This window comes from Sesamum indicum, linkage group LG9, assembly GCF_026168435.1.
Source record: "Sesamum indicum cultivar Baizhima isolate 11 linkage group LG9, ASM2616843v1, whole genome shotgun sequence".
NCBI classification, from domain to species: Eukaryota; Viridiplantae; Streptophyta; class Magnoliopsida; order Lamiales; family Pedaliaceae; genus Sesamum; species Sesamum indicum.
Window position 1 is genome coordinate 2,808,697 of NC_142665.1, and position 26,944 is coordinate 2,835,640.

General features: G+C 35.3%; 4 protein-coding genes across 7 annotated transcripts; 2 read left to right on the top strand and 2 right to left on the bottom strand.

Annotated features, from left to right (window-relative positions):
• Positions 1–7,998: 7,998 nt before the first annotated feature.
• On the top strand, positions 7,999–9,535 carry LOC105170829 (uncharacterized). Its single transcript, XM_011091750.3, has 3 exons — positions 7,999–8,626; positions 8,718–8,888; positions 9,210–9,535. The coding sequence occupies exons 1-3, from the start codon at positions 8,219–8,221 to the stop codon at positions 9,393–9,395; spliced, it is 765 nt and encodes a 254-aa protein (XP_011090052.1). The 5' UTR covers positions 7,999–8,218; the 3' UTR covers positions 9,396–9,535.
• A 3,067-nt stretch (positions 9,536–12,602) lies between these two features.
• Positions 12,603–18,195, bottom strand: GAF1 (Polymerase/histidinol phosphatase-like protein). 3 transcript variants are annotated; one of them, XM_011091090.3, is made up of 7 exons: positions 17,588–18,195; positions 17,436–17,513; positions 15,165–15,245; positions 14,577–14,731; positions 13,387–14,486; positions 13,210–13,302; positions 12,603–12,960 (listed from the first exon to the last, which is right to left on the bottom strand). In XM_011091090.3, the coding sequence occupies exons 1-7, from the start codon at positions 18,017–18,019 to the stop codon at positions 12,860–12,862; spliced, it is 2,040 nt and encodes a 679-aa protein (XP_011089392.1). In that variant the 5' UTR covers positions 18,020–18,195; the 3' UTR covers positions 12,603–12,859. The 3 variants fall into 3 exon arrangements, with proteins under 3 accessions (XP_011089392.1, XP_011089391.1, XP_088740802.1); XM_011091089.3 differs by having other exon boundaries at positions 13,210–14,486; positions 17,588–18,194; XM_088884676.1 differs by having other exon boundaries at positions 13,210–14,486; positions 17,436–17,509; positions 17,588–17,728.
• An 822-nt stretch (positions 18,196–19,017) lies between these two features.
• LOC105170359 (histone H4) lies at positions 19,018–19,908 on the top strand. Its single transcript, XM_011091092.3, has one exon. The coding sequence runs from the start codon at positions 19,344–19,346 to the stop codon at positions 19,653–19,655; it is 312 nt and encodes a 103-aa protein (XP_011089394.1). The 5' UTR covers positions 19,018–19,343; the 3' UTR covers positions 19,656–19,908.
• A 167-nt stretch (positions 19,909–20,075) lies between these two features.
• LOC105170360 (calcium-transporting ATPase 4, endoplasmic reticulum-type) lies at positions 20,076–26,612 on the bottom strand. Of its 2 annotated transcripts, none has more exons than XM_011091094.3 (9): positions 26,399–26,612; positions 24,734–26,169; positions 23,825–23,897; positions 23,616–23,737; positions 22,954–23,235; positions 22,465–22,848; positions 22,077–22,186; positions 21,191–21,419; positions 20,076–21,104 (listed from the first exon to the last, which is right to left on the bottom strand). In XM_011091094.3, exons 2-9 carry the CDS (start codon positions 26,159–26,161, stop codon positions 20,523–20,525), a joined length of 3,210 nt encoding a protein of 1,069 aa, XP_011089396.1. In that variant the 5' UTR covers positions 26,162–26,169; positions 26,399–26,612; the 3' UTR covers positions 20,076–20,522. The 2 variants fall into 2 exon arrangements, with proteins under 2 accessions (XP_011089396.1, XP_011089395.1); XM_011091093.3 differs by having other exon boundaries at positions 24,734–26,211; positions 26,399–26,611.
• Between the last annotated feature and the right edge of the window lie 332 nt (positions 26,613–26,944).

Here is a 26,944-nt window from a genome sequence, read left to right on the forward strand (position 1 = left end):
AAGTTACTGGACTAAAAGTATTAATCTCATAATGAATGGGACCAAAAGTGTCATGGGCCTAATTTATGATGCTATTTTTCCTACATATATATATGTATATATGGAGTAATGTTAGTATCACATGATTTTCTTATAAGTACAGAATGAGGGGTTTCAATTGAAAAATTATGTAATTTTTTTTTGCTAATATCAGTATTTTTCGTCCAAATCTTAATTTAAAGGGCCCAATTATAAATAGTGATTTTTTAGAGGGGATGTAAGTATAATTTTAGAATTTTTTTAGGAGAAAGCATAATTTCATATATTAAGAGAGAATTTAAATGTAATTAACCCTTATCAAAAATTCATATTGTCTTTGACTATATATATGTAATGTTAATTCCTTCTACCTATATATCATTAGAACGCATCGGATCCTTCCAACTTTAGTTTTACTCCCTTCCTTTTTTCTGCAAAGAACAAAATTAGAACCCCAATACATACATATATATATATACACACACACACATAAATTCGTGCCCTTTAACTTACTTCAATTTTTTAAAAAAAATCAACGGCTCTAACATCAGGTCATCAATTTCATTATGCAAAGCGGAAAACAATCGATGGTCATACTTTTTTCTCTTTTTTAATATTTTGGAGAAAAGATTAAAATAGTAGAGATAATCTTTTTTTTTTAATTTATGAATAAATTAACCAAACAAAAAAAATTAAAAAAATTCAGTTTTTTAATCAAATTTTGTAAAAAGTTTTAATTACAAATAAATAACGTAAAAGAAAAAAGAAGGTGTCAAGGTAATTTTGTCAAAAAAACAGAGTAAAAATTAATTGTTAGGTTCTTTGGAATGCGAAATAGAGGGGTGTGGGTGTTTTCTGGATTAAATAATATTTTTGTGGGTTTTTCAGATATAAAAATGTACTTTTTAAGGGTGTTCCAGTATTTTTTTTTTCCTAGATTTAATATTTTTTCAAAGGCTAGTATGGAGAACAATTTTGTCACATGATCCAAACAAGACAAAAACAATCGTCCTAACTATATCACTACATATCCTCAATTTTTGTCCTAAATTTAACATGACATGAGAGAAAACAATTACAAATTAGTCTAATGTTTGGTCCAACAAAATAAATTGCCCAAATCAGGTTTTATCGAATTTAAATCAATTATAGAGCAAGTGCAATATATTTTTCATGTGATTAACGTATAGTTCGGAAAAAATGACCTATCATACACTTGCTATTCGATTGATTAAGTTTAGCCTAACCTGATTTGTGTACAAATTTTTGAATAAACTTAATATAATTTTATCATATCACTACATATCCTCAGTTTAATCTATCCCACCTTAATCCTTTATTGAGGTCTTAAGGATAATGTCATATCCATATGTAAACTTGACTTGTGAATTTCATCTAAGTTTAAACAAAAAGTGATTAAAAAAATAATGATTTATTCCCATGGTATTATTTAAAAAATAATTAATAAATCACAATAAAAATATCATTTAATGCTATTTTTTTTAATTTTTTTTTTGTTACACTAATGGGAAAGTAGAAGCAGCAACTCACACTTTGTGCGTTGTTAGCTTAGAGTTCCTTATAACTAATTTTACGGTTCCAAAAAATCGGAATCTAACCGTATAAGAATCAAGAGACAAGTCAGAAAGTACGTTCAGTTCCATTAGACGCTTCAACAAAAATTCAAACCCACATCATGAATATAACAACATTCAACCTCAAACGATAAGTGATACGAACACGTAAAACACATGCAACACATATATCTATATGGATCATCAACCAATGAAGAAACGAAACGTCGTCTCCAGAAAGCCACTCCCCCCGCTCACCTTTTTCCCTTAAATAGAAAGAATATAGCAACATGAGTTGACAATTCATGTTGCATATATATTCATAGTACATGCAAAACCAATTTATATATGTATATATAGGAATGTTGATTCCAAGGGGCAAGGGGAGAGGGGCGACCGATGGACACAAGTATCTGCGCACTGCTTTTCCAGTACAGAACAGAATCGAAATGGGTGTTGGTGGAAATCGTAATTGCACCCAGAAACTGTTGCAATTCTTGGACTCAGAATCGGTACTTAACCAACCCCCGAACGAAACGTCGATCCACACTCCCTTCATTTCTTACTTTTACTTTCTTCACAAGTCACAACCCCCATCATTTTATTAATTTACACACCCAATGCATGCATGCATATATATATATATATATATATATATATAACACTTTTCAAGTGATCTCGAGGATTCTTGAGGACCCCCTTCTCCAGATCAGTGCTAGTTCAAATTTTTTGTTATTTTTGCGTTATATAATAATAAAAATAAAAAATATTAATTGAACAGTTAATTTAATGTAAAATTTAAAAAGTTGAATAAGTAGCTGAAACGCATTTTTGGAACCATAAAAATTAGTGCAGCAGTGGCAAAACTCCCACTTCGGATCGATAACACATTTTTTCTTTATCACACACACACACACACATATATATATATATATAGTATAGATGTAATTGGGTGATATCCGTTTTATATATTTATATTTTGTGATTAAAGTTGGAAAATATTTTAATTTAGAGAGAAAATTAATTTTTTTTATCGATATTATAATTATACATTATTATTATTGTTTTCACGCATATGTCCTCATGAGTTAAACCACTTCCAACAAGCATCATTCAGAGATTTCGAAACGTTCTCGTTGATAAAAATCTGCCTTAAGATCCAACTCACCTAAATCAACAATTTATTGGTAATTGTACATAATTAATATAGTTGGTTATGTATAAAATTATTAAATAAATATTTCTCCTTGAAAGAGAAAATGTCAAAGTGAAATACTAACAAAAGACCAAGATATTTATATCTTCTAAATGTAAAACATTGATGAGCTTAAAAGGTCATATGAGAAAAATAAGGGCCTAATGTGCTTACTTCATCTTTATAAGTTTCTAATAGCTCTTAAAGAGTTTATAGGCTTTAGAACATCTTATGAAATATTTTATAATAGAGCTTATAAGCTCATCCAATAACCCTCTAAATGATAACTTAATTTTTAAATTTTGACAATTTTCACATTCTATGTATATAAAATTTTTGGTCACATTATTATATAAAGGGTAAATTTAACGAGTTTCTCTAAAATTTGACATATACAAATACTTTTGAATTGTTTGAAAAATTATCAATGCTCCATCAGATTTTAACGTTCGGCTAACAACTAGCCATTTTATTAGTCTCATTAGGTTTTCTTCCATTTTTTTTATAGTGAACTAGTCAAAACGCCTTTGTAAACTATAAAATAGTTTTATTTATTTCTAAATTTTTTTTATGAAGTATAAGGCCAAAAAAGAGATTTCACCTCATCAGCTTTTAAAAAAAAATTACTAGCAAGGACAAAGTTGACATTTTCATACCCGCATTATATAAGATTATATCAAACATTATGAGGTATTTATAATTATGTCAAATTTCAAAAGGAGCTCGTTGTGACTTACTCTTGTATAAACATTCACAATCATTTGAAAAATGATAAGTACAACTTTTAAGGTTATCGTTCTAATTTACTTCAAAAAGCAAAAACTTACAAAAAAAACCCTTTAAAAGATGTATATATAATTTTGCAAAAAGCTAAGAATATTAATATAATTAAAGATACGGGACCTAATCGCAAATAATATCAACGTAATTAACTTAAAAAAATTTCAAAATTGGACATAAGAGGTGGGGGTGGAGTTGGGGTCCCTTTTGTGATAGAGACTACACGTAATATATTATATGGTGCATTCTTACACGCATTCAAAATACTCATCATGATGAAAAGAGAGATGCCGCAAAATTACTGAAATAAATGTCGATGGATATTATTGAAACAAGTGTAATTAATTATTAATTATCTTTCAACATGTGTCATTTGCATATTACAAATTAACACTAGAAATATTCTGTCGATCCGACATTACTATGTAGTGCTTTTACTAAATTTTGGCACTATGTTTTTGCAATGCTCTAAAGGTGCCCCTGCGCTAATGCTACGTAAAATGACTAATTCTTTTTTCCTTTATTTTTCTAAGTTGACTTTTTAAATATTTAGGTAATGTTAATGAATTATTATCATTTATAACTATAAAAATAGAGTGATTCAAATATGCTCAATTAATTCCAAAAAAAATCGCTGAAGCTCAAAAAGATATAAGAGTCAAGTGCTCCTAGAAAGTAAATCAACCTAAAGTGGTCCAAGCGATATAGATTCGAGAAGGCTCAAATTCAAGAGGGCCTCATAGGCTGACAAAGAAGTTTTAGGGCCTAGTATCCCCTAGTCCAAGTAGAAGTCCATACCACGTGGTGTCCATGGATGAGTTAGATGGCATCCACGAACCTCTGAAGACACACTCTATAGAATCAATTAAGAACCAACCACCTCATGGAGACATGTGGCGCTTCCAGCCAAAAGTAACCTCTAAACCCAAAAGCTACTCTAGATGGGGAAGGCGTCTACACAACGACCTAGCATCTTTATCCCCAGAATATACCCTCATCTGCAACAGACTCGAACCGTCCTTGAGAATTGCAAGTCTCCAACTACCCGGAGATAATCCTCCACCGAATTCATAGAAATTCAATTTTATCTAACCATTTTAATCCACTAAATTTATGGTAATCCTCCACCAAATCCATAAGGGATTCAATTTTATCCAACCATTTGAAAAGTTCCTTTAAATTGGGAGCCCCACAACAAGAGATGACAAGCTTTTATTCATACGACAAGTTTCACCTATAATACTACAACTTTTAGCTAGGATAACAATGTCATTTTTTACTTGAAGTTCACACTTTATACTTCAACTGCAATTCCTCATTTGTGCACAAAAAACTAGTAATTCCACATTCCATTTCACTCATTTGTACTCTCTTGAATTATTTCATTATTTTGTACCTCAATTGAAGCCGAGCACTATTTTTTCTTGCATCAATCATAAGCATAATTGACATCTCAATTGTGTTTAGACATTGTTTGAGAGTGTGCTTTACTGAGATATTAATATCAATTTAAGCTTTTAAATGAGATGATTGTTTAACATGATATCAAAATCAGACCAAATAAAATTTTGAATTTGAATCTCATTGTCACCTATTTATGAAGTAAATGTTTCACATGTAATTTAAATTTTTAGATGAAATGATTGTTTAATATATCAACTATAGCCAAGCACTACAGCAAAATATAAAATGGTGATAAATATTAATTAATAATTTTAAAATTGCGACTAAAAATGCATATTAAACAATAATTTTGATCTTATTCCAACATATATATTATCACTATAAATAATTAATGATACATTTATAATAACAACATAAATAGCGTAACAAGGAATAATAGGTTATCACTATGCCATAATTGTTTTGAACTTTTTAGTGATAACTTTATTAAAACAAAAATTGTCATTAATTCTTCCCATAGTGACAAAATTTTATGAAACAATTGGCACTAGTAAAATAAAAAATTCTTGTCATTAATTAAAAATATTGAAATTATCACTTAATTTTTCTTCGACCAAACTATAATAATAGGGGGGGACCCACAAAGCAATGTAATGAAGAACACTAGTACAATTCATTAGTGGTGTGGAGTCATGTAAAAGAGCATATACCATGATATGGACTTGTCTTGAATTAGACATATAACGATATAATTAAAGTAGTCAACAATCAGACAATATTAACGTCTACAAATTAAATGACATCACTAACAATATTTATACTTAAAATTAAGGGTAAAATACACTTTGCCTCTAACTATTCGTCATGTAATATTTATCCCTCTAAATTAATAAATATAACACTTCTCCCCTTGGTTGGCCAAAATGCCCCTCATACCTTGAACAGATTTATTATTTTCAATATAATATTTTAGTTTTTTGCATATTAAATTATAACTAAATTAATTTTTTTAATAAGTAAAGAATTTACATTAACAGTGGAGTATAAATTAATATATATAGTAGATATACAATAAATATAATATAACCAACAACTCATTTATGCTTCTTAAAAGAAATTGACAAATATATATATATATATATATATACTTAACTAAAAGTTAAGTATTTTTAAAATAAATAAATAAATATATTTTATCATATTTTTCAAAAAATATGTTAAAAAAACCAATATTTAAATATTTATTTTTATCTAAAAAAATAAATAGTTAATAACTTAATTTTATTACAAAATGAATAAAATCTTTTCATGAAATTTTTTGTTTATTTATTGTATTCATTCATTAGTTGACTTTTTGAGTCTGTAAATGATAAATTCAAACTATTTAACTCACTAATTATATTTTACTTTATTATAAATAAAAATATTTTTTCAATTAAAAAAATTAATTAAATTTAAAATACAAAATTACTAAAAAAATAATTTTTTGGAACTAAATATATATATATATATATATATAAAATATAAGGGCAATGTATTAAAAATTTAATTGTGGGGTAAGTGTTACATTTATTAATTTAGATGGTAATTGTTACGTGACGAAGCAAAGTATATTTTATCTTAAAATTAATTAAGATACTATTAATCAGTCTTATTATGTCACTCTAATAATGATTAGTGGCCTAAAACCTATGATAAATGATTGAGTATTATGGTATATATGTATGTTAATGTGCCTCCCACATGGGGTATTCATTACATGTACATTTTTTTATTTTTCTAAACTATATAAGTGGTGGGGACATCTTATAATATTGTTGACAAGTTGCAAGTTAGGCATATGGATCCCATCGAGGCACTTTCTGATTATTATATACCAAAAATTCTAACTCAAATCAAATTTAAAATTAATTATATAATAAATACAATATATTTATTATATGTAATATAAATTTTAAAAAATTCATTAAACAAATAATAAATATAATAATTTTTTAATGTGATGGATTTGATTCAGTCAGATGTAATTAAAATAAAAAATTATTATTATGCACACATAAAAAGCGCAAATTAGAGAAAGAGGTCATAGCACCAGCATTCAATATTCATAGTGCTTTCTTCAATAGCACATTCTTGACTGATTTAATTTATTTATATATATAAACACACACACATATAGACACATTTCATAATTGCTCTTTGAAAATCTCCAAGATTTAATAGCTTTAGATTTTTAAAAGAACCAAGACAAAGACACATGCAATGTGTGTATATTTATATATATAGCATGCATAAATGAACTAACTCTACCACATAAACCAAGGAAAAAAGATAGAAAATCAAATGGAGTAATAGATGAAAATAGAAAGAATAGAATTTTCCATCATCATTGTATATAGTTTATAGAATCAAGATGGGAGATGAGCATAGCAGTTTCTTTTGAGCATCTTTATCTTCACAAGTTAGCTAGTGTAATACTTTTGTTTTGACGCAACTGTAACAATTTTTGTTTGTTTCAATAAATACTGTGATAAATATTTTCAAACACTAACATCCTTAAATTATTGAAAGTAACGAATCGTTCTGATTGAACTGTTGTTTGTAGGTTGAAATTGTGAAACTTAGGACTTCCTAATAGTTTGATGATCGTAATGATGATGTAAAATATTATAAAAATAAATTTAGTCAAACACAATTTAAGTGTGGGAAGTCCCCCTTCACACGCTTGGGGGATTGCGACTCCTGTAATTACTCTTAACAGGGCTATATGGTTCTTCACTAGATAGGATTGTTCCCAAGAAAGAAAGAGATCATGTTAGAGAATGCTGCTACTGTAGGAGAGATGAAGGGCATGGGCATGCATGAAAAATGAGTCCCTTCTGTCAAGAGTCGTTGTCCTTGATTAGCAACTCTCCAATTCTTGGTGCAAAAGTGCTGATTATCTCTCCCTACCCCCCAACCCCACCCACATCAAGAAGTACTCCATGGGATTAGTAGTGTAGTGTAGTGCAGGTAGGCCAACGTATCCTCCCGGGTGACAAGAGACATTTGGAGGTCAACTCCCTCCAGAACTATGACGTCATCGTCCACGTCATCCCCCAGCTTACCCTCCCGCTTTAAGTAGAGTGCTCATGTGTTTATTGGTTTTTATCAAATCAACCCCTTCCTTTCCATTTCATCTTCCCTTTATTCCTCTCTCTGTCTCTCTCTCAACCAAAACCTTGGCAAAACCCCTGAGACACAAAGCATGTTTGGACACAACAGCAATGGACTTCCCTATCCTTATGACCACTACTCCTCAGAGTTCCAAGGCCAGTTCCCATTCCCAGACACCACAACCATCACCACCCACCCAACATTCCCATCACCTCCACTATACCTCCCCCCTCTCGCCATCCCCGCTGAGCTCGACTCCCTGTCGGCATTGAGGTCAGAGCTCGGCCACACGAGCAGCGGGTGCAGCAGCTATGGTGGCTCTCCCAGTTCAATAACTAGCTATGGAACATGCAGTCCAACTTTAATCCAGAGGAGCGTCAGCAGCCACTCCCTTCAGAAGAATTCAGAAGTCTATTCCCCAATGAATGCATCGCCACCAGGATACTTTGAAGCAGAGACGAGCTCCGTCAGGAAGGCTCTGAGCACCGGTGATTTACAGGTAACTTTTCATGCATTCAGTGGAAATCTACTAGTTTTTTCATGCAGTTTTTGTCATGAGGATATATAATTTGCAAATATTGGCGTGACAGGGAGTAAACCTCGGCCAACACAGTCAACGGGCAAACAGCCCGTTAGGGAACGAGAGCAGTATAATAGAGAGCATGAACAGAGCCAGCCCGTACAGTCCTGAGGAGAAGAAAGAAAGGATAGAGAGATATAGAAGCAAGAGAAACCTCAGGAATTTCAATAAGAAGATCAAGGTTAATCCAAACCACTTGCAATATTTCCTTTGTTACTTCCTCTCAGTGACAAGAACAAAATGCAGAACAAACATGAATTTCAGGCGGTAACGAAACAATTCACCTAAGATACAAATGGAGAAAATGAGAAAGAATAGTGAGAGTATATTATCACTACTTCACCTAGAAGATGTCAAAGTCACATGTAACGTGCACCACATATCATCGGATTGCATAGCACTCAATGTGCACATATCTTGCACGTGTCTGCTACTCGCACATCTGTCATGTCCCTTTCCGTTACTGGTGTTCCTAACTCTTTTCATGTTACTTGTCGAGCAGTATGAATGTCGGAAGACTTTAGCAGACAGCAGACCACGCATCAGAGGAAGGTTCGCGAGGAACGATGAGATAGAGAAGATGCCTCAAAGTCAATGGGATCATCATACAGGCGTGGAGGAAGATGAGGAGGAGGACGATAACTGGATCAATTTTCTTGATGCATTCTCAGCAAATCTGATGCCTTAATTATCTTATTAATCGATCCTAAAAGGGCTCCGCAGATATTTTTACATGTGTTAGGAGCTCTTGTTCGATGATTGCTTTGTATAACTACTTATTCAAGAATTATTACTAAAGAAAATATTACCATCTTATGAATTAGGATATTCACTCCAAGTGCATGAAATGTCAGCTTCTAATTAGTACCATTGTGCCAAAATCCCACAGCCACAAAAGTCAGTAATTCCTAGTCCACTTAAGGCACTTTTTTCGTTCAAGTAGTGGCTTAGATAACAGAGGTCAATGTGGACAGTAATGAAGCACTCTAAAACAAGCAAATATAATGAGTTCCTACAGTAACTAATCACTGTGTAAGAAAACTGATGGCTCTAGAAGACCTGGGGAAAGGATTAGTGGTGCTTTTGTAGTGAAAGGAAGATCTAAAGCCTAGTGATTGAACGTCCATAGCATTGATGGTGAGAATGAGTGGAGATGAATGAGAAAATTATGATTGGCAGCCGTCTAATATGATTAGATGGTTCTGAGTTAGTAGTCTCCAGAGAAGAAATTTACAAGATTGCCCTTTTCGCGTCTTTACCTTGTTGTAGTTGGAAAGAAAATACATACAACTTTTAATCTTTTAAGTGCATAAAGTCTTGATTAACTCAATTTGAATCATAAAATGTCCCTCACTAGAGCACTAGTAAAACGGTGGGTTGTTAATATCAGTATTTTATTTTATAACATGATCATATATACACATACAATAGCAAAAACGCCTTTTGGATAGTACGAAGTGGTCATCTTACTGTCAACAAGAATTGAATAACCATTTGTTTGCTAATTAAGTGAAGCTGTAAACTGTTAAAATTATACTAGATGATCTTCTATCAAACAGATAAAGACCTATGGTTCACACACCCGCATGGTTAGTACAAAATGGATGCCATGAAAGCTCCTCTCCACAAGAATTCATGTGTATCAGCACAAAGAAACCAGTACAAAACTGAAAATTCAATACGATACTGAACTTTAAAAGAGCGCTTATATTATAATAAAAATATTTCTTCTATAAAAGAAAATGATATAACACAACCATCCATCTCTCCATCTTCCTTTAAGGACAAGGGCTTGATCTAATAGACAAAGCTCAGAGGTATTGCCCCCACAAACAGGGAAAAGACTATCTCATCATAATTATCTGTATTAATAATTAATACATAAAGCTTAGCTACTAAATGCATCCTACTGACTTTCTAACCATGTTACTAAATGAGAAAGAGCATGTTTGGCTTTAAGAGCCATAATACATATATTATATTGTAAAAGCAACAAATTGCCCAGTCTCTTTTCACTAATCATTTGGTTTCTCATGTTACTGAATCATTGATTTCAGCATACAATAATGTGAAATCGGCTCCGGTCATGGCTAACTGTTTGACTTAGAATCTGAATTTGTTCTTTATTTAAGCAAAGGCTAATACCAACAGGCCCCTAGAAGTGGGGAGATCGGCCTGCTGGTTCTTGTCGGCCGGCAGTGGATTTCCCACTAATTCTACTTCAAATTATCATGCTACTAAATTACTCCTACTGATAAACTATTGCATAATATCACGTACATAATACTTTATTTTTGTTAACTAATTATCTTCGTCAAATGAGATTAGTGACAGAATCATCTTTCTTTCTATCTGGCAAAAGATTTAAAAGAGGGTTCAGTTGAGAAACCACAAGGAAAAACTCAGCAAGGAACTTTAACAGGAAGTAGAGTTGGAGATTGCCCAGACCCTGAAAAAGAGCTTTATGAAACTTCTTATATTCATGCTATTTGGAGAAATTTATATTCATGCTATTTGGATAATTAGACAATATTGTGAAATAAATCAGAAATCAAAAGAAAAATACAAAGCCCAACTCCCATGTTTCTACAACTAGTAGAGGCTATCGGCAAGAGACGAAGCAAAGTCCCTCTACCAAAGGTTTCAGCAAACAATCACATCTAGTGGCTGGGAGAAGATTTATTTAATAAAAGAATAGTCATTTTAGAGGGTCCAATAAGACTAGGCACTAAGTTGGATCCAACTCAATGGGGTACTAAGCAACATAATTCATGACTAAAGGCCTGATGGTAACGAATCCCTATTATGTTGGAAAAGGCAATGTCTGAGGCAGGTAATAGACATACAAGCACTGTAACCATTTGAAATAGAAAAAGTACCAATATAGTTTCCCCTGAGAAAAATGCCCAGGCACATGCAAAGCATTAGCTCTCACCAGCAAGTCTAGGATATTTAACAATTAAAGGACTGTCAGGGTGGCCTCATCATGAGTAAACCTTCAGAATCATCACGCAAGTTGCACTGAATAGTTGCTGGGCACATTCCTACCTGATGAGACCATAGCATGAATCCTACCGCTCCCTTAGGCCTTTCCAAGAGCCATACACAACGCAAAGTAAAATTCTAATATTTAACTGAAACTAGAGTATCTTCATCTCATCCCTCTCTTATTGCAGACTCAACTCTCAAGTATAACAAAAATATCTCAAAATCAGTAAATATAGGGGAACATAGCGACCCAGAATATTTATACTGTCCATGTAAATTAAGAACCTTGGCGAAGCATTTTCATCCCTGCTCAAATTAAGAGCCCTTGTGCTTCTGCAGGATATATAGGCAGATGAAGATTGAGAAAAAATTACAATTAATCAATTGGTAAACAAGAGTTGCACCTTTTAGTTCTTTATTTTCTCTATATATACATACATACATATATATATATATCAACAAGAGTTGCGCTTGATTGTCCATATTCTAGTATAAGGAGAGATGATTCATCCTGGAAGATATCTAAGGTGAACTGTGTTCCAACTGAATCATTCTGCCATATCGTTCAATCATTTTGCCAAGATGATATTTTCTTCACAGAACACACAGCAGAGGGCAATGTGGGGGACAAAGAAGGCATTGACCTTTTCATCCCAAGTAGAGGATGCTTCTTCAGAATCAAAGGAAATGGTATCAATTAAAAACTCAAGGAGATTTATGTAGGTGTCTCATTATTTGTGCATTCATTTGAAACCAGCTCCAATTAAGAGGAAGTATTAAAAATTCTACATTAGTGTCAGGAAAGATATACATACAAAGAAGTACAAGAAACATTAGATCCACAATCAACATTGATACACAACCAACACCAGCAGCATTCAGCTGTTATGCATTTATGAAAGGGGGAAAACTGTAAGCATTAGGAATTTTATTCATAGTCCCAAAAGAAATAGCAGCGCTTGCAAAACTCATGATTTACACTTTTCACAGAAATGTACCAAATCTCAAAAACATAATTGAACCCTATCTACAAGGATTCAATACTGCAACTATTAATTATGAACATCAAGAAGCTGAACCAGATCTACATCTCAGTTGTGGCACAAATTATAGTAAATACTAGAAAAATATCAGAGATAATCTTACGCACTAGTTAGTCGCTTTTTACTTCCGCGACTTCCTCTTAAAAGACCTAGGATTCAAAAGACGCTTGAAAGGAGACAAGAAATGTTGACGATGTGAATTTTGTCTTTTTCTCTCTCTTCCTGCAATACATGAAAAACACGAAGTCTGTACTACCAAAAAGTTTCTACATCATTTCATTTCTAAAGGATTTAGTTACATTATTATGATAGAAACTCAGATCATACAGAATCACATAATAGATAAAAGGCAAAAGAAAAGATCTCAGCAGAGATGAAGTGAGGCTTTTAGGTTTGCAGCGGAATGATTATAAAACTTTACTGGAAGTTGGTTTTAATGCTAGACGAATAAGAGACAGAACAAAATCATACCTGCCCGAGGTTTACCAAGGCCTTGATAATTAGTGAAAATATCTATCTGCTCCCGCTCTCCTTTCACATCCTCTGGAACTGGCCTATTAAAATCTGTTGTCGGATATAAAAATCTCTCAACAGGCAACATATCATCTATGTTAACAGAACCATAGGTCATTTTGCTATATTGTTCACCTTCCACATAGACACCTTGTGCAGAGGCATCAGATGATGCCAAGAATGACCCTTGTTTGTTCCCAGTGTCAATTTTGTCAGGAATGTTGTCCAGTGCAACCCCTTCCTGTGCAGATACACCTTCATCACATTGATTTTCCACAGTAGAGTCTTCTACTTCAAAGGCAGAGGACCTAGATTTATTTAAGAGATTAGAAAGTTCTTTAGAAGCATGATCATTAGCGATAGGCATTCCAAATTTGGTATTATGAATTCGTCCACCGTCAGGTAAAGCATTTCCTCCATACATTTGAGATGGGGTATCTTGTAATTGGATTTCAGGTGCTACATGATTTGCTTCCAAGTTATCCGAGTAATTCAATTTCTTACTTGAAATTGATACAGGTTCTTCGGAATTAGCATAGGTACCCTTATAAGTGGGCAAAGACAACATTGCAGAATCATCAGAACTAGGAGCCTGATAGTCAATCTTGGCATTAGTGAAAGAAACTTTACCCTCTTCTTGAAGAGGCGGAAAAGCAACTGCCTCTTCAGGAACATAATCTGATGAAACTTTAGATTCTTGACAGCCAGAGGGCATATATATATTTGTCTCACTAGATGATGAAGTTTGACCTTCAGGCAATACAATATCTCCCCCTTGCTCTTTACGCAAAGTACTGAGGCTGCCATGATTTTCAGGTAGGTTGCTTTGCTCTTCATGCAAAGGATTAACACCATCCTGCTCTTCAGGATTTTCAACTGCAGCAGCTTCCTCAATCTCCATGGCATCAGGCACAAAGTCATCAGTATCTGGCAGCTCGAAAGCTGCCTTATCCACAGATAATAGATCTTTGATCTGCAAGCCATGCACAGGCAAGCCGTTCATATTTGAGGTAAAGTTGACAGTTCTCACAGTTTTTGTTAGAGTGTTGGTAATGGCAAAAGACTTCTCCATGTCATCTAATAGCAGATCTCCCTCACCACTAGAAATAGGATCCCATTTGAGCCATTCATCAAATGCAGATTGTGCTGTAACATGTCTACCTGATGGTATTTCTTCAACCTTAACAGCCTCCTTGTAAAATTGCTTTTTCCTTAATGCATTAGCTAGGAGAGATCTGACCAGAAAGCAAATAGATCAGTTAACTGGTAATCGTCAGAAATAATAAACAAGGTTGAAAGATAATAACATTAGCGAGTTTGCATACCTACAATTTTTGGAAATAGCTGCTTTAGCACGTTCCATGGGGAGCCCAAGCAGAGAGAACAAATTTGCGACATCTTGAGGCCCTCTAAGTTCAGTGGCAGAAGAGGCAGCACTGCAGAAAATTAGATTTTTCCCTCGCGTCCAATCAACAAGTAGCTGAAAGTTTAAGCAGTTAGCATTATTTACCCAGTGAAATAGAAGTTTTCCACCAATAATAAGCAGACAAACATGTTTCGTCATTAACAAAGCAAACAGAGGGAAACAGAATACTAAGCAACTACTGTATGGTCTCGGAAATTTGGAAATTAGAACTTATACTAGAATTATAGCTCAATGCAGCACCATATTAAGCCCACATTTAACATTCTAATACAACCTGACAAGAAATCATTGTAGATTCGACTATAAACCAGTCTACAAACTAGAATCTTGTGGATACAACATACTACTATAGCATGTCACTGCAAGAAGACATTTGAATTTTCAGTTGTAGCAGTTCAACAAATACATGATTCTAGTCAAGCTACAATAGAGATGCACAAGCCTTTGCTTGTACAGAAAAGTTGCAAAATGTGGATTATATACTCACCTTGCAATTGGAGATCAACTGTCTTCTCGATTGTGTATCAGAAATAAGACCAGAGTATGTGATCTCAAAGTACACCCCACGCTGCACATAAAAAATGCATAAATAATAATCAAAATCATCAAATAGGATGGGAGAGAAATTCCTAACTAAACTACTTGGGTTAATCCTGCCCATGAGCTTCAACCATAAATATAACCTCCAAACACTAAGGAAAATTGTATTACTTTGAGTAGATAATTTTGTTTGGTCAAGTAAATAAGATCACCAAATCTATGAAAAAAACAAAAAAAATTAAAGACGCTCATGCAGATTATGAAAAGATGATGGCGACTCATTGGCATGGAGACCTTTATAGCTACTAAAGACCTTCACTTTTTTTCTTTTTTTCTCCCTACTAAAGATCCTCGCTTACTATCCTACCACTTCTTTAGACCACATTTTACTCTTAGAGCAAATTACATTTCTTTAGCCTATTTTCCAACAGTAGTTATCTACTTAATCGCCGCAGTTCAGATGTCTCATTTCTAATGGATATGAAGATTTCAATCAGTTGAAAAGGTGAAAATTTGCATTACTTTTCCTCTTGTGCTTAAAAATTAGTAGTTCGAACTTACTGTTAAATCATTATTCTAAGAGGGTAAGTTTTTTTTCTAAAAAGAATGTCATTTAGGAGATAGGCCATTGTTTATCAACAATGCAGAGAAGGAAATAGAAGTGTCCAATTTAGCAGAAACGTCCCATTTTTTGGCTGGCTGAGAGATTTCATTTAAAATATGATTCTCTTTTTGAATCTTTCACAACCACTCTTCAAATATCAACAAGTTAAGGTACTGTTGGTTAGCACCTTACACCTGTGACTTTATTAATGACAGGTTCATGTTACCTTGGTAGGAAGTTTGGAAACTAGTACTTATGCTGCTCCAAATACTTCGAAACCATAAATATAAATTCTCAAAAAACCTGGTGCCTCATTCACATTTTCAGAATCACAATCTTCTTAGCTATTATAATCAAATGAAAACACCATTGATGAAACTATATATTTAAGGATTAAAAGATGAAGGATTTTTCACCAATTTATCTATTGTAAATTAAATTGATGTCTTATGCTATTGTTGAATGTTGATTGACCTGTTTTTCCTTAATTACAGAGAAGGTTCCGTCACTGTCTCTTATATTTCTTTATCCCATTTTTATCAAGTGATGTTGCATCTAGAATGACATAAGATAAGAGATAAACTTCATCTTAATTAGTTTGTCTTCATGACCACCTTTGCACACGGCAAACCACAAATAAAAGAATGACAATCTGATGTAAGAAAGCAATTATAAGATTGAAAGAAAACTTGAAAATAAGTCTATAACCAGAAATGGTTTAAAATCTTGTATGAATTGATGAGGAAATGAGGAGAACATGGAGTAGTTGGTTTCCAAAAATGTGTCCGCTTAAAAACAATAAATCAAATAAGAGACTCTCCAGACATGTATAATGTTTGATAGTTCATTTATAGTTTTATGTTTTTTAGGAATATAATTGGTACGCATATATAGAATTCTGCAACCTATGGAAAAAGAGAAAGTGGTTTTCCAGCTTCACCAACTAATTGTTTGCAAACACAGCTATCCTGCCACGACACTTGATCACATCCACCATGCCAAAAGGACGATAAGAAATTTCACTTGTAACAATTCCTTGAGTATTCTGAGTGACAAAAGTTCAATATCTCGTATTCTAGTGCTCTATTGGCATATTTGGGTGGGTTCATGTCTACACTCATTCTTACATCCTTTTTTCTGTTTGTCTTTCTATCCTGAACAAGTACCGTCCAGATCTATGTTAAACAAAATACTTATTGAGTGGCTCACTCAGGTGGAACAGGTAATGGTGCAACATTCTCGCAGCAAAGGTATGGATTCATCAGCCTTACTACACAATGTAATGTCTTCACATCAAAAATAAATTACCCTATGATTTTATCTCAAACCCTTCCTGCAATTACAATTTATAGATTCCAGAATTTATTTCTCCAAAATAAAGTCCAGGAGTCAACCCCCTCCCAATCATGGTCACAAGTGCACACCAGATTCAACTGATTAAAATTTATTCTGCATTAGCAGATATATAGTTGAAGTCATTAGTAATCAAACCCAACCTGAAACTAACTGAAGATATTGCAAAATTTGCATCAGTACGCTTTGAATTATAAACTTGCTACAATTCCCGAACATTTGAAATAACAGGAGATAAAGATATCGGAAGAAAGAAGGAACCTCAAGAGCGGCTTTAACCATCGGTTGCTTCAACCTGAATGGCAACTTCTCCGAGAAATCAATGGTGATCATATCTACCTAAACGTACAACACCAAAAACAAACATCAATGGGACATTACAACAATAAACTCATTCGCCAAAAGATACCAACCTCTGATACTTGACAAGCCTGATCGAAGGCGCTCTGGTTCATGGGCCTGACAGCAACAATATCATAGCTTCTAAGAATAGGGTTCCCCGCATTGAGAGCCGACGCTTGAGAGGAAATATCTACGACCACAGTGAGACGGGTTTTCTGGCGGAAATAGGAGGAAACGGCGACGTTCAGACGCTCGCGATGGAACTTGACGGCAGCGAAGAAAGCAGCTGAGGAGGGGGTAAGTTTAGAGAGAGGGAAGAGAGGAGTGGAGCAACGGTCGGACTCAGACATGACTCCTTTGAGAGTGCGGTTGTAGGCGACTCCAGTGTAGCCGAGCTCCATGGCCTTGAGAACGAGCTTCAAGCGGCGGCCTTTTAGGGAGGATTTATCGGTGGCATGGCGGTCAGATTCGTGGTAAGGTATGTTCAAGTCGAAGTAACCCATCGGAAGGTACGGTGGCGGTGGCGGTGGCGGTGGCGGTGGTGGCGGCGGCGGGATGTTGGACTAGGGACTAAAAACGGCAGGGATCAGGGGGTATATTTTCATCTTTGGTTTTCACTGGGAGGAAGATGTCTAGAGGCTGTAACTTTGTGTAATTACACTTTTGCCTCTCAACTATAGTTGATTTGCACTTTTATAAATAAACTTAGTTAAAGAACCTTTTTATGGAATGATCAAATTGATTACTCTTTAATATTTATCTTTTACAAAATACTGATATTCGATTTCCGATGTCTATTTGATTATAAAACTGAATAAGGCAAAATTTCAGGATTTAGTTTGCGGTGAGGCGGGTAGGACTCCTTCGTCTTCGGACATGTAATTGCTTTAGGAATAATAATGCCCTTCAACTTATGCTAAACGTTTTAACATATTATAAAATGTTTTTACATCTTATTTTATTCAAATATTTTCAGAGCTTCTTTTTATATTAAGATCCAACGTCTTATAAACACATAAATATATCTTATAAAATGTAAGATCTTATGAGAAGTTTTAAAAAAAATTTAGCTAAGCACTCTCTAAATTTAACTTTTAATTACTTTTTACTTTTTATTATAAATATTATTTACTTTCGATTTTGCTATAACTTTCAACTTTTTTCCATAAAAATTATTGTAAGCACTCCCTTAGCCTCCACAAGGGTGACCTCCTGGCTAGGCCCTTTCTTGGGTTTGACTTCCTCGCTCTTTCCACAATTCTACTCATTGGGCTTCTCCAATTATATCTTCTTGTGGGCTCCTTGGGGCTTGGGTCCTCTGTCAGTTAGCCCATAATATTTTATTGATACCAAATATTTTTAAATTAAAAAATATTAAACAGGTGAAGAATTTTATCAAACTCGTCCCAAACCCAACTCATTGTCATCTCAAGTGTAGTGTAATTGGACTCCTATCTTTATTTGAAGTTTCATCTTTTTTCTGCTTGTTTAGTTCCCACCAACCCCAAAAGCAACAGAGGCGAAAATTTCAAAACTTCTATTGAGAGCCTAAAGAGGCACAAACTTCAAAATCAAAAGCTACGACACGGATCCCAGTAGCAATGAACGAGTTATCTCCACCGTCCGCGGAAACAAATCAACGCTACGAAACTCATTTCACCACCATTCTCCGGATCCACCCCAAACCCCTTTCCCCTATAAAGTATGAACCCACACCCGTATTCTCAGTAGTCAATATTGCCTCCATTGCTTGAAGTTCAAAATTCATCTCCACCAACTGTTTGTGAAAGTTCCATTTCGTGAATTTACTAGGATTTCCACTAGACAATGTCTGGGCGAGGCAAAGGCGGAAAGGGGCTGGGCAAGGGAGGAGCCAAGAGGCACAGGAAGGTCCTCCGCGATAACATTCAGGGGATCACCAAGCCCGCCATCCGCCGTCTAGCTAGGAGAGGTGGCGTGAAGCGGATTTCTGGGCTGATCTATGAGGAGACGCGCGGGGTTCTCAAGATCTTCCTTGAGAACGTTATACGTGATGCTGTTACCTACACCGAGCATGCCAGGAGGAAGACTGTAACTGCTATGGATGTAGTTTACGCTCTGAAGAGGCAGGGAAGGACTCTTTACGGGTTTGGTGGTTAGTTTGAGGTTTATTGTTTTTGAATTTTGTGTTTTGGTTGGGGAAACAGAAGTCTTGCTGTCAAGAAAAAACAAATGAAAAAAAAGGGATAAAGATGGATGGATTTGTGTTTCTTGTTTTAGTGTAATTACTGTTTTATTTTTTAGTTCAATTACCGGTTCAACTTTTTGAGTAGAAAACTTGTAGCTGATGATTTGATGATTTCTTAAATGTTATGATTAGTCCTACCTAGCAAGAACGTTGCTCTTCTTATCATCAATGACTGATAACTGGTATGTGCTTATGTACATACAAAGATAATTTAGAGTTTGGCATAATTATAGTTACAATCTTATCCATGCCTGTCAACACTGGACCCCTATTATTACTTCTATTGTGAGAGAAAATTTATATGCATAGAATCCAAAAGCCAGAAAGCAGAATTCATGTAATAATATTATTAAGTGCCAAAAGGCAACTAATAAACAAAGAATTGACAGAAGTTCAATATAGAGAGATCAATGACTATCTCTGGTGTTAAAACATAAGCTAGAGACTCGAATTGAATTACTGGTTATGATGAGACTAGGGCTGTAGTTTTATTTCATATTCCTAAATTTCAGGTAACACTACAAGGGAGCAAATTAATTTAGAAAGTTTTCTCTAAAATTGCTCCCTTTCCCTCTAATGTAATGAGTTTTCCCCACAATTTTCAGGCAAACACTGGATAGGAAAACAAAAGTAGCTGACATCCTATCAAACACTATACCTGAAATCCTAATATGTCTAACCAAGAGTGTTGAGAGCCAAAGTGGTTCTACTAGTCCAGAACCCCTGAATATATAAATAAGCTATGCATAAAGTCTCAGCTAAAATCGGTGATTTTATCCTTACTCTGCCTTTTGCTTTGTAGATCTTCTTGCACTTGATGTTTTAACCCCACTTGTACATCTACCCACAAACTTGAGTACCTCATCAATTAAAATTACCGGAAAAGCCACAGCCAACACCAACAACCACTCATTTAGGCTTAGAGGTACAATGCCAAATATTTGAGCAAGGAAAGGCACGTACAGGATCAAGAAATGCAAGCCAAATGATACTGACATTGCCAAAAGAAGCCACAGGTTTGCCCAGGGGGGCATTGATAAGAGGCTTCCATCCTCAGATAAAGCATTGAGTGAATTGAACATCTCAATGGCGACAAGCACAGAGAGGGAGAGCGTCATAGCCTTGATTTTTCCCGTCTGGAAGTAGTCACATGGATTGTCGAACTTGAACACTTGATCCCCAGCTGTGAAAGGTGAAGCGGAAAAATTCTGCCAGGTTTGGCATTGTCCCCATTTGGCAAGCTGGGAATATTTGACAAGGCTGTGGCCATCTTCGCTAAGGTCAATGCCAAGGAAAGACGATTGAGTGTACCAGATAATGAACACTCCAACAGTTGCTAGACCAACATAGGATCCAATAACCTTCATTAATATATGCAATGATAAGTAAATGTAATCTGAGATGAGAGACGGTGGCATTAGAAAGGAAATGAAGATAATGGGTATACCAAATAACGGAATAGAATCCAGGGACTGATGAGTGAGTCATCACTCCTTCTAGGTGGTTTCTTCATTATATCCTTGTCTGGTGGATTAAAGCCCAAAGCAGTAGCTGGTGGTCCATCGGTGACCAAGTTCACCCACAGAAGCTGCACTGGTATCAGGCCCTCTGGAATACCTAAAGCAGCTGTCAGAAATATTGAAGCGACCTCACCTATGTTTGAGGAGATCATGTATCTGCAGCAATGCAAGTACAATTTACTTAGCAGCTTGACACTAAAGCATTACATGAAATATCAATTATGGAAGTAGCTGAAAGGTAAAACAACTCTTCTCCCAGCCTTTTCCAGGCAACAATTACTAGGTCAGGTCCAGCTAATTCAGTCAATTGATAAATTCTTTCACCATTAACCTGTAAGGTGTCAATGTCTAACCATAAACTCATAAAATGTCATCCATAAACCAATAATCAAAGCCAATTCAGTGTTCAATTTCACTTGGTTCAGCCCCATCATTACTGTAACACATTAATAAGAACTCTAACCCCTTGAATATGTTGAATTCATTATCTAGCAAATTATTTAATTCATTACCTCACTCATCAGAGATCCAATGCAAATCATTATGAAGATGGGCAACCCATCAGTGTGATCTTTTAACATAACAATTACAGCATTACAAACTACCTTAAACTACATTCACCTGTTCAACTTTTAACCTCATGATTTTCTATAGCTCCTAATTACCAATAATTAAGAAAAAATGGCTCATACATCTAGTAAAACAGTTGACAAGTTAATCTGAATTCATTAGCAAAAAGTCTGAGGATCTATATATTCCAATATATGAAGTAATGAAAAAGATTGGTAAAAAGAGGGCAGCATAAAATATGACCTGATGAAGGCTTTCATGTTATTGTAAATGGATCTGCCTTCACCAACAGCAGCAACGATTGTGCTGAAGTTATCATCTGCTAAAACCATGTCAGAAGCCTCCTTAGCAACCTAGAAGGAGAGACAAGGTGAGAGCACAAAAAAGAGCTGCATAGTGTATTCCTTGAGTAACAAGCATCATACTGCTTAGAGTAAGACATTTCTTTTGCCATACGGAGCTCATACAAGTATAATCACATAAGCAAGAATGTGACAAGATAGTTCTATATCACCAGAAATGCAGCATTGAGCAGTTTATTGCACAATATGCGAAGTGCAGATAGATTTATAGTAAAATCTAACATTGAATAGCATGGCTCAGTCAGGACTTTTATTTCTAAAGCAATCACCTCAGTCCCAGTAATTCCCATTGCAATCCCAATATCAGCCAATTTTAGAGCAGGTGCATCATTCACTCCATCACCAGTCATTGCGACTACTTCACCAAGATCCTTGAGCAACCTCACTATTTCTTGTTTATGCCTTGGTTCAGCCCTTGAGAAAAGAAGGCCTCCACTTTGATTTAAATGCATTTCTTTGTCGTGACTAGTGAGCTCCATAAAATCTTTTCCTGTTAAGCTCCTAGAACTGATATTTTCATGGCGTCCGAAAACACCAATATCACGACAAATTGCTTCAGCTGTATCTTTGTTGTCTCCTGTAATTACCATAACACGAATACCAGCTGTTCTGCAATCCTCGATTGCCTGAGGGACTTCTTTCCGAGGAGGGTCCTTAAGAAATTAAAAAAGGTCATACAGTTCATTCACAATTCCATTATGTCATAACAAATATGGCATTGGAAGAAGAATTTAAAAATTAATAAAAAGCCAACTTACTCTTAAACCAGCCAAGCCGACAAAAATTAATTTGTTCTCAATTGAGGAATAATTCCCAGGGTTCAATAGGAGCTCATGGGCTGGATGGTCTTCGTCACCATTATATGTAGCAAATTCCAGGAGATCATCCCTGTATGCAAAACCCAGAACTCGTAATGCACTAGTCGACATTTCATGAAGGCTTTTTAATATGGCATTCCTTGAACTTTCATCTAGTTCTCTAATAGAGCCATCAAGCAATTGCACAAAGGAGCTCCTTGCCAACAATGTCTCGACTGCACCCTGCATAATGAAGCAGTTACCACCTGAGTTACTGAACAAAGATGAAAAGAAAAAGTGAAAGAGATGGAAATTAATTGCGGAAACCAACACACACTAACTTGATGCCCATTTATAGTGTTATCCACTCTGGATATTGTCTCAGAAAATAATCACATGGTAACTGGGACATATCTCCTTGCAAAATTCACATAGATGAACTCGTGCAAGGAAATAGAACATGGAGATTCCATCAGTTGGCTAATTCATAAATAACATCGAAAGACAGTCCTCGTGATAGGTATTATCAAAATTAAACAGCAATAGATATACTACTATCTGCAATAATTAATCAAAACTTAGAACCTACAACTGAACAGCAGCAAAGAGAAAAGCAAAACTACCTTTACAAGTAGTGATTTTTTCCCAGTTCGAGAATTCACGATGACTCCCATGGATTTTCTATCACGATCAAACTCAAGGGTGGCAATCCGAGGTTCAATTTCATTCCATTTGCGGGTACACCCTTAGGTGATCCAATTGAAACATGCACATCAGTATAGAAAATCAACTGCTTACACAAGAATTTCAGTATGGTAGAATGACAACTTACTTAAAACACCATCATGTCCAGAAGAAGGGCCAGCAGTTAATTCATTTGGAAGGCCCATTTTCTCAACCAGAACCTGAAGAATAATCATGTCAAGCAGATGCTTCATGAAGATACAAATCTCTAGTTACTTCTTAGGCAGTTTGCTATGTCTGGTTTTGTTAATATTTAAACACACATGTCTCTCTCTCTCTCTCTCTCTCTCTCTATATATATATATATATAGTGAGTGCGTATAGAGATTTGGGTTTTCTGATCTTTGGGGGTTGAAAAATTGGAAGTGTATTTGGTTTGTGCCTCTCTATACACTTATACATGTCTTATAACTATTATATCTTTCTGATATATATCCTGATACATATTTAAATCATAACACCAACGAAAATATATATATGAATATGTAAATATATACCTACATCTTTCAATCATTAAACTAACATAATATGAATATATAACAATATAAAAGCTTATTGTAACATGACTAACTAGGAAAAGACTTGCATGAATGAAAAAATCTGCATTAGAAAATGCCTTTCACAAAAACAAAACTGACATACATTAGATTCCGCAATCATTTTCTCAAAACTCCATTTCCAAAACCACCAAGAAAGATCCAAACATAGCCTGAAAAGTACTACTAATATCTCCAAAAATTATGTAATGGAAAAATACACGACACATTGAAGAACTTGCTAGTGTACCTGGTACTATAAGTCCCATCAACTACTGAGACAGCCTAATTAGAATGGACATCAAAGCAGTAAAACTTTGAGGAATATGACAAGAAATTACAATTGAGCACATCTTCCCACTACATGAATGCACAAAGAATAGTTAACTAATTATTAAAATGGCAATCAGTATTGTATAGTTTTACCTCATAAAATGTGTACTGAATACGTCAATTAGTACCTTAAGTGCAGCCTCAGTTGGCATTCCATTGGCCACATAGTGTCCAGATGTATCATGGCCAGCTTTTCCCACATCAGCGTCATTGCAAATAGCAGCAATCTTTGCAATCATTTGAAGGTTAGAATCCAACCGACCTGTAGGCCAGTTTTCAATTTCCCCATCAAATGGATCATAGGTAGTTCCTCGCACAGTAAAAGATCGAAGAACATTTGCCTTGGAACCCATAGCAACAAGCTCAGTCACTGCCATCTGATTGGTAGTCAGAGTACCAGTCTTATCAGAGCAAATCACAGTAGTGCAACCAAGGGTTTCAACACTAGGCAACTTGCGAACCAGTGCATTCTTAGCAGCCATCTTGCGTGTGCCAAGTGCCAAGCAAGTTGTGATAACTGCAGGTAAACCTTCTGGAATAGCAGCAACTGCCAATGCTACAGCAATCTCAAAGTAATAAGTGCACTTCTCAAATGAGAACTTGAAATTCTTTGGCCGCCCGTCAACAAAGTCCCATGAAAGGAAGTATTTCAGGTTGATCAGCCAAACCAAAGTGCAGATTGCTCCGATGATTGCAGTTAAAGTCTCTCCAAACTCATTCAACTTCTTCTTTAAAGGTGTATCATCATCGCTCTGGGATGCTTCATGAATCTGTGAATGCACCTTCCCTATCTCTGTTTTCATTCCAGTCTGAGTTACCAAACAAATACAATTTCCATTCACCACTGTTGTTCCAGCAAACACCATACACTTCTTCCCCTGAATATCAACATCCTCCGCAACAGGCTTAATAGTCTTGCTAACTGCCTCACTCTCACCAGTCAACGACCCCTGTTCAACCCGAAGGGTTGAGCTGATCAAGCTTATAACCCTCATATCTGCCGGAACTTTATCCCCCACTCTCAACTCCACAATGTCTCCCGGAACTAGATCCTTTGCAGGCAAATTAGAAATCCTTCTGCCCTCACGAATAACAGTTGCATGTTCCGACTGGATTTCCTTCAATGCGTCCAGTGCTTTCTCTGCATTGTTCTCCTGCCAAACCCCCACAATGGCATTCACAATCAATATCAAAAATATCACCAAAGGCTCCACGAATGCTGTGATCTCCATCTCTCCGCCTTCTTCCCCATCATACCATGCCAATACAAAAGAAACCACTGCCGCGACCAACAAAATCCTGACTAGAGTGTCATTAAACTGATCCAGAATCAACCTAAAAATCGAAGGCCCCTCATGTTTCTCCAACTCATTTAACCCATAGATCTGCCTCCGTTTTTCGACGTCATCCTCTGACAATCCTCTCTCCCTGCTCACTTGATACTTCTCCTCGCACTCTCTCACATCTTTGGACCACACCGCGTAACAATCCCCTCCTCCCGTACTATCAACACCCGACTTTTCACTCTTAGCATAATCTTGTCCACCTTTTCCCATCAACGAACCTAAAAACAAATCAACAAGTCACCAAATCCAACAAAATTCACCTGAAAAAACGAAAATTTAACGCATAAACACGACAACACAAATCTAACAACAATCAAACAATAAAAATCTTTTCACAAAAATTAAAATCTACAACGAACGATCCACAATGAATCACTACATTAAGCATTAAACAAAAAAAAAAAAAACCCACGGAAACTATGATGACAAAGATTAACACCCACTCACCACCTCGACTCGTACTCAGGGGCTCCCTAACTGCTTCAACACTGCATGCATAACCTGTAGATGAAGAGTGCGAGAATCAAGCAAGAATTGAGAAGCGGTCGATATATAGTGCTAAGTCTGAGATTTCTCTCTCCAGAACTGTTTGGTTTGTTTATTTATCGGAGAGCAAAAGTAGAGATGTCGTTGTTATAGGACAAGGTACAAACAGAAAAGCAGAGATGTCGTTGTTATGGGACAAGGTACAAACATCAAAGCATGCAAAGGCACTCCCTAGCTTCTCTTGCCCCCCCTCAAACATCAGTTTCATGCAATCTCCACTTCAACAAACAACCCAAGTTAATGGTAAATGACAAAACTGCCCTCAGCTCACCCTGGTCTACAGCTGGGGTTCTTTTTTTTTTAATATGTATATACATAACTATTTATAAATTGTGTGCCCGTTTAGTCCTGCAATTGAATATATTGAACCTATGTTTTAAGGGTAAATGCATTTTTTTCGTATCGTTTGGTCCCTATTTCAATATTTAATTTTATGATTCACGCATT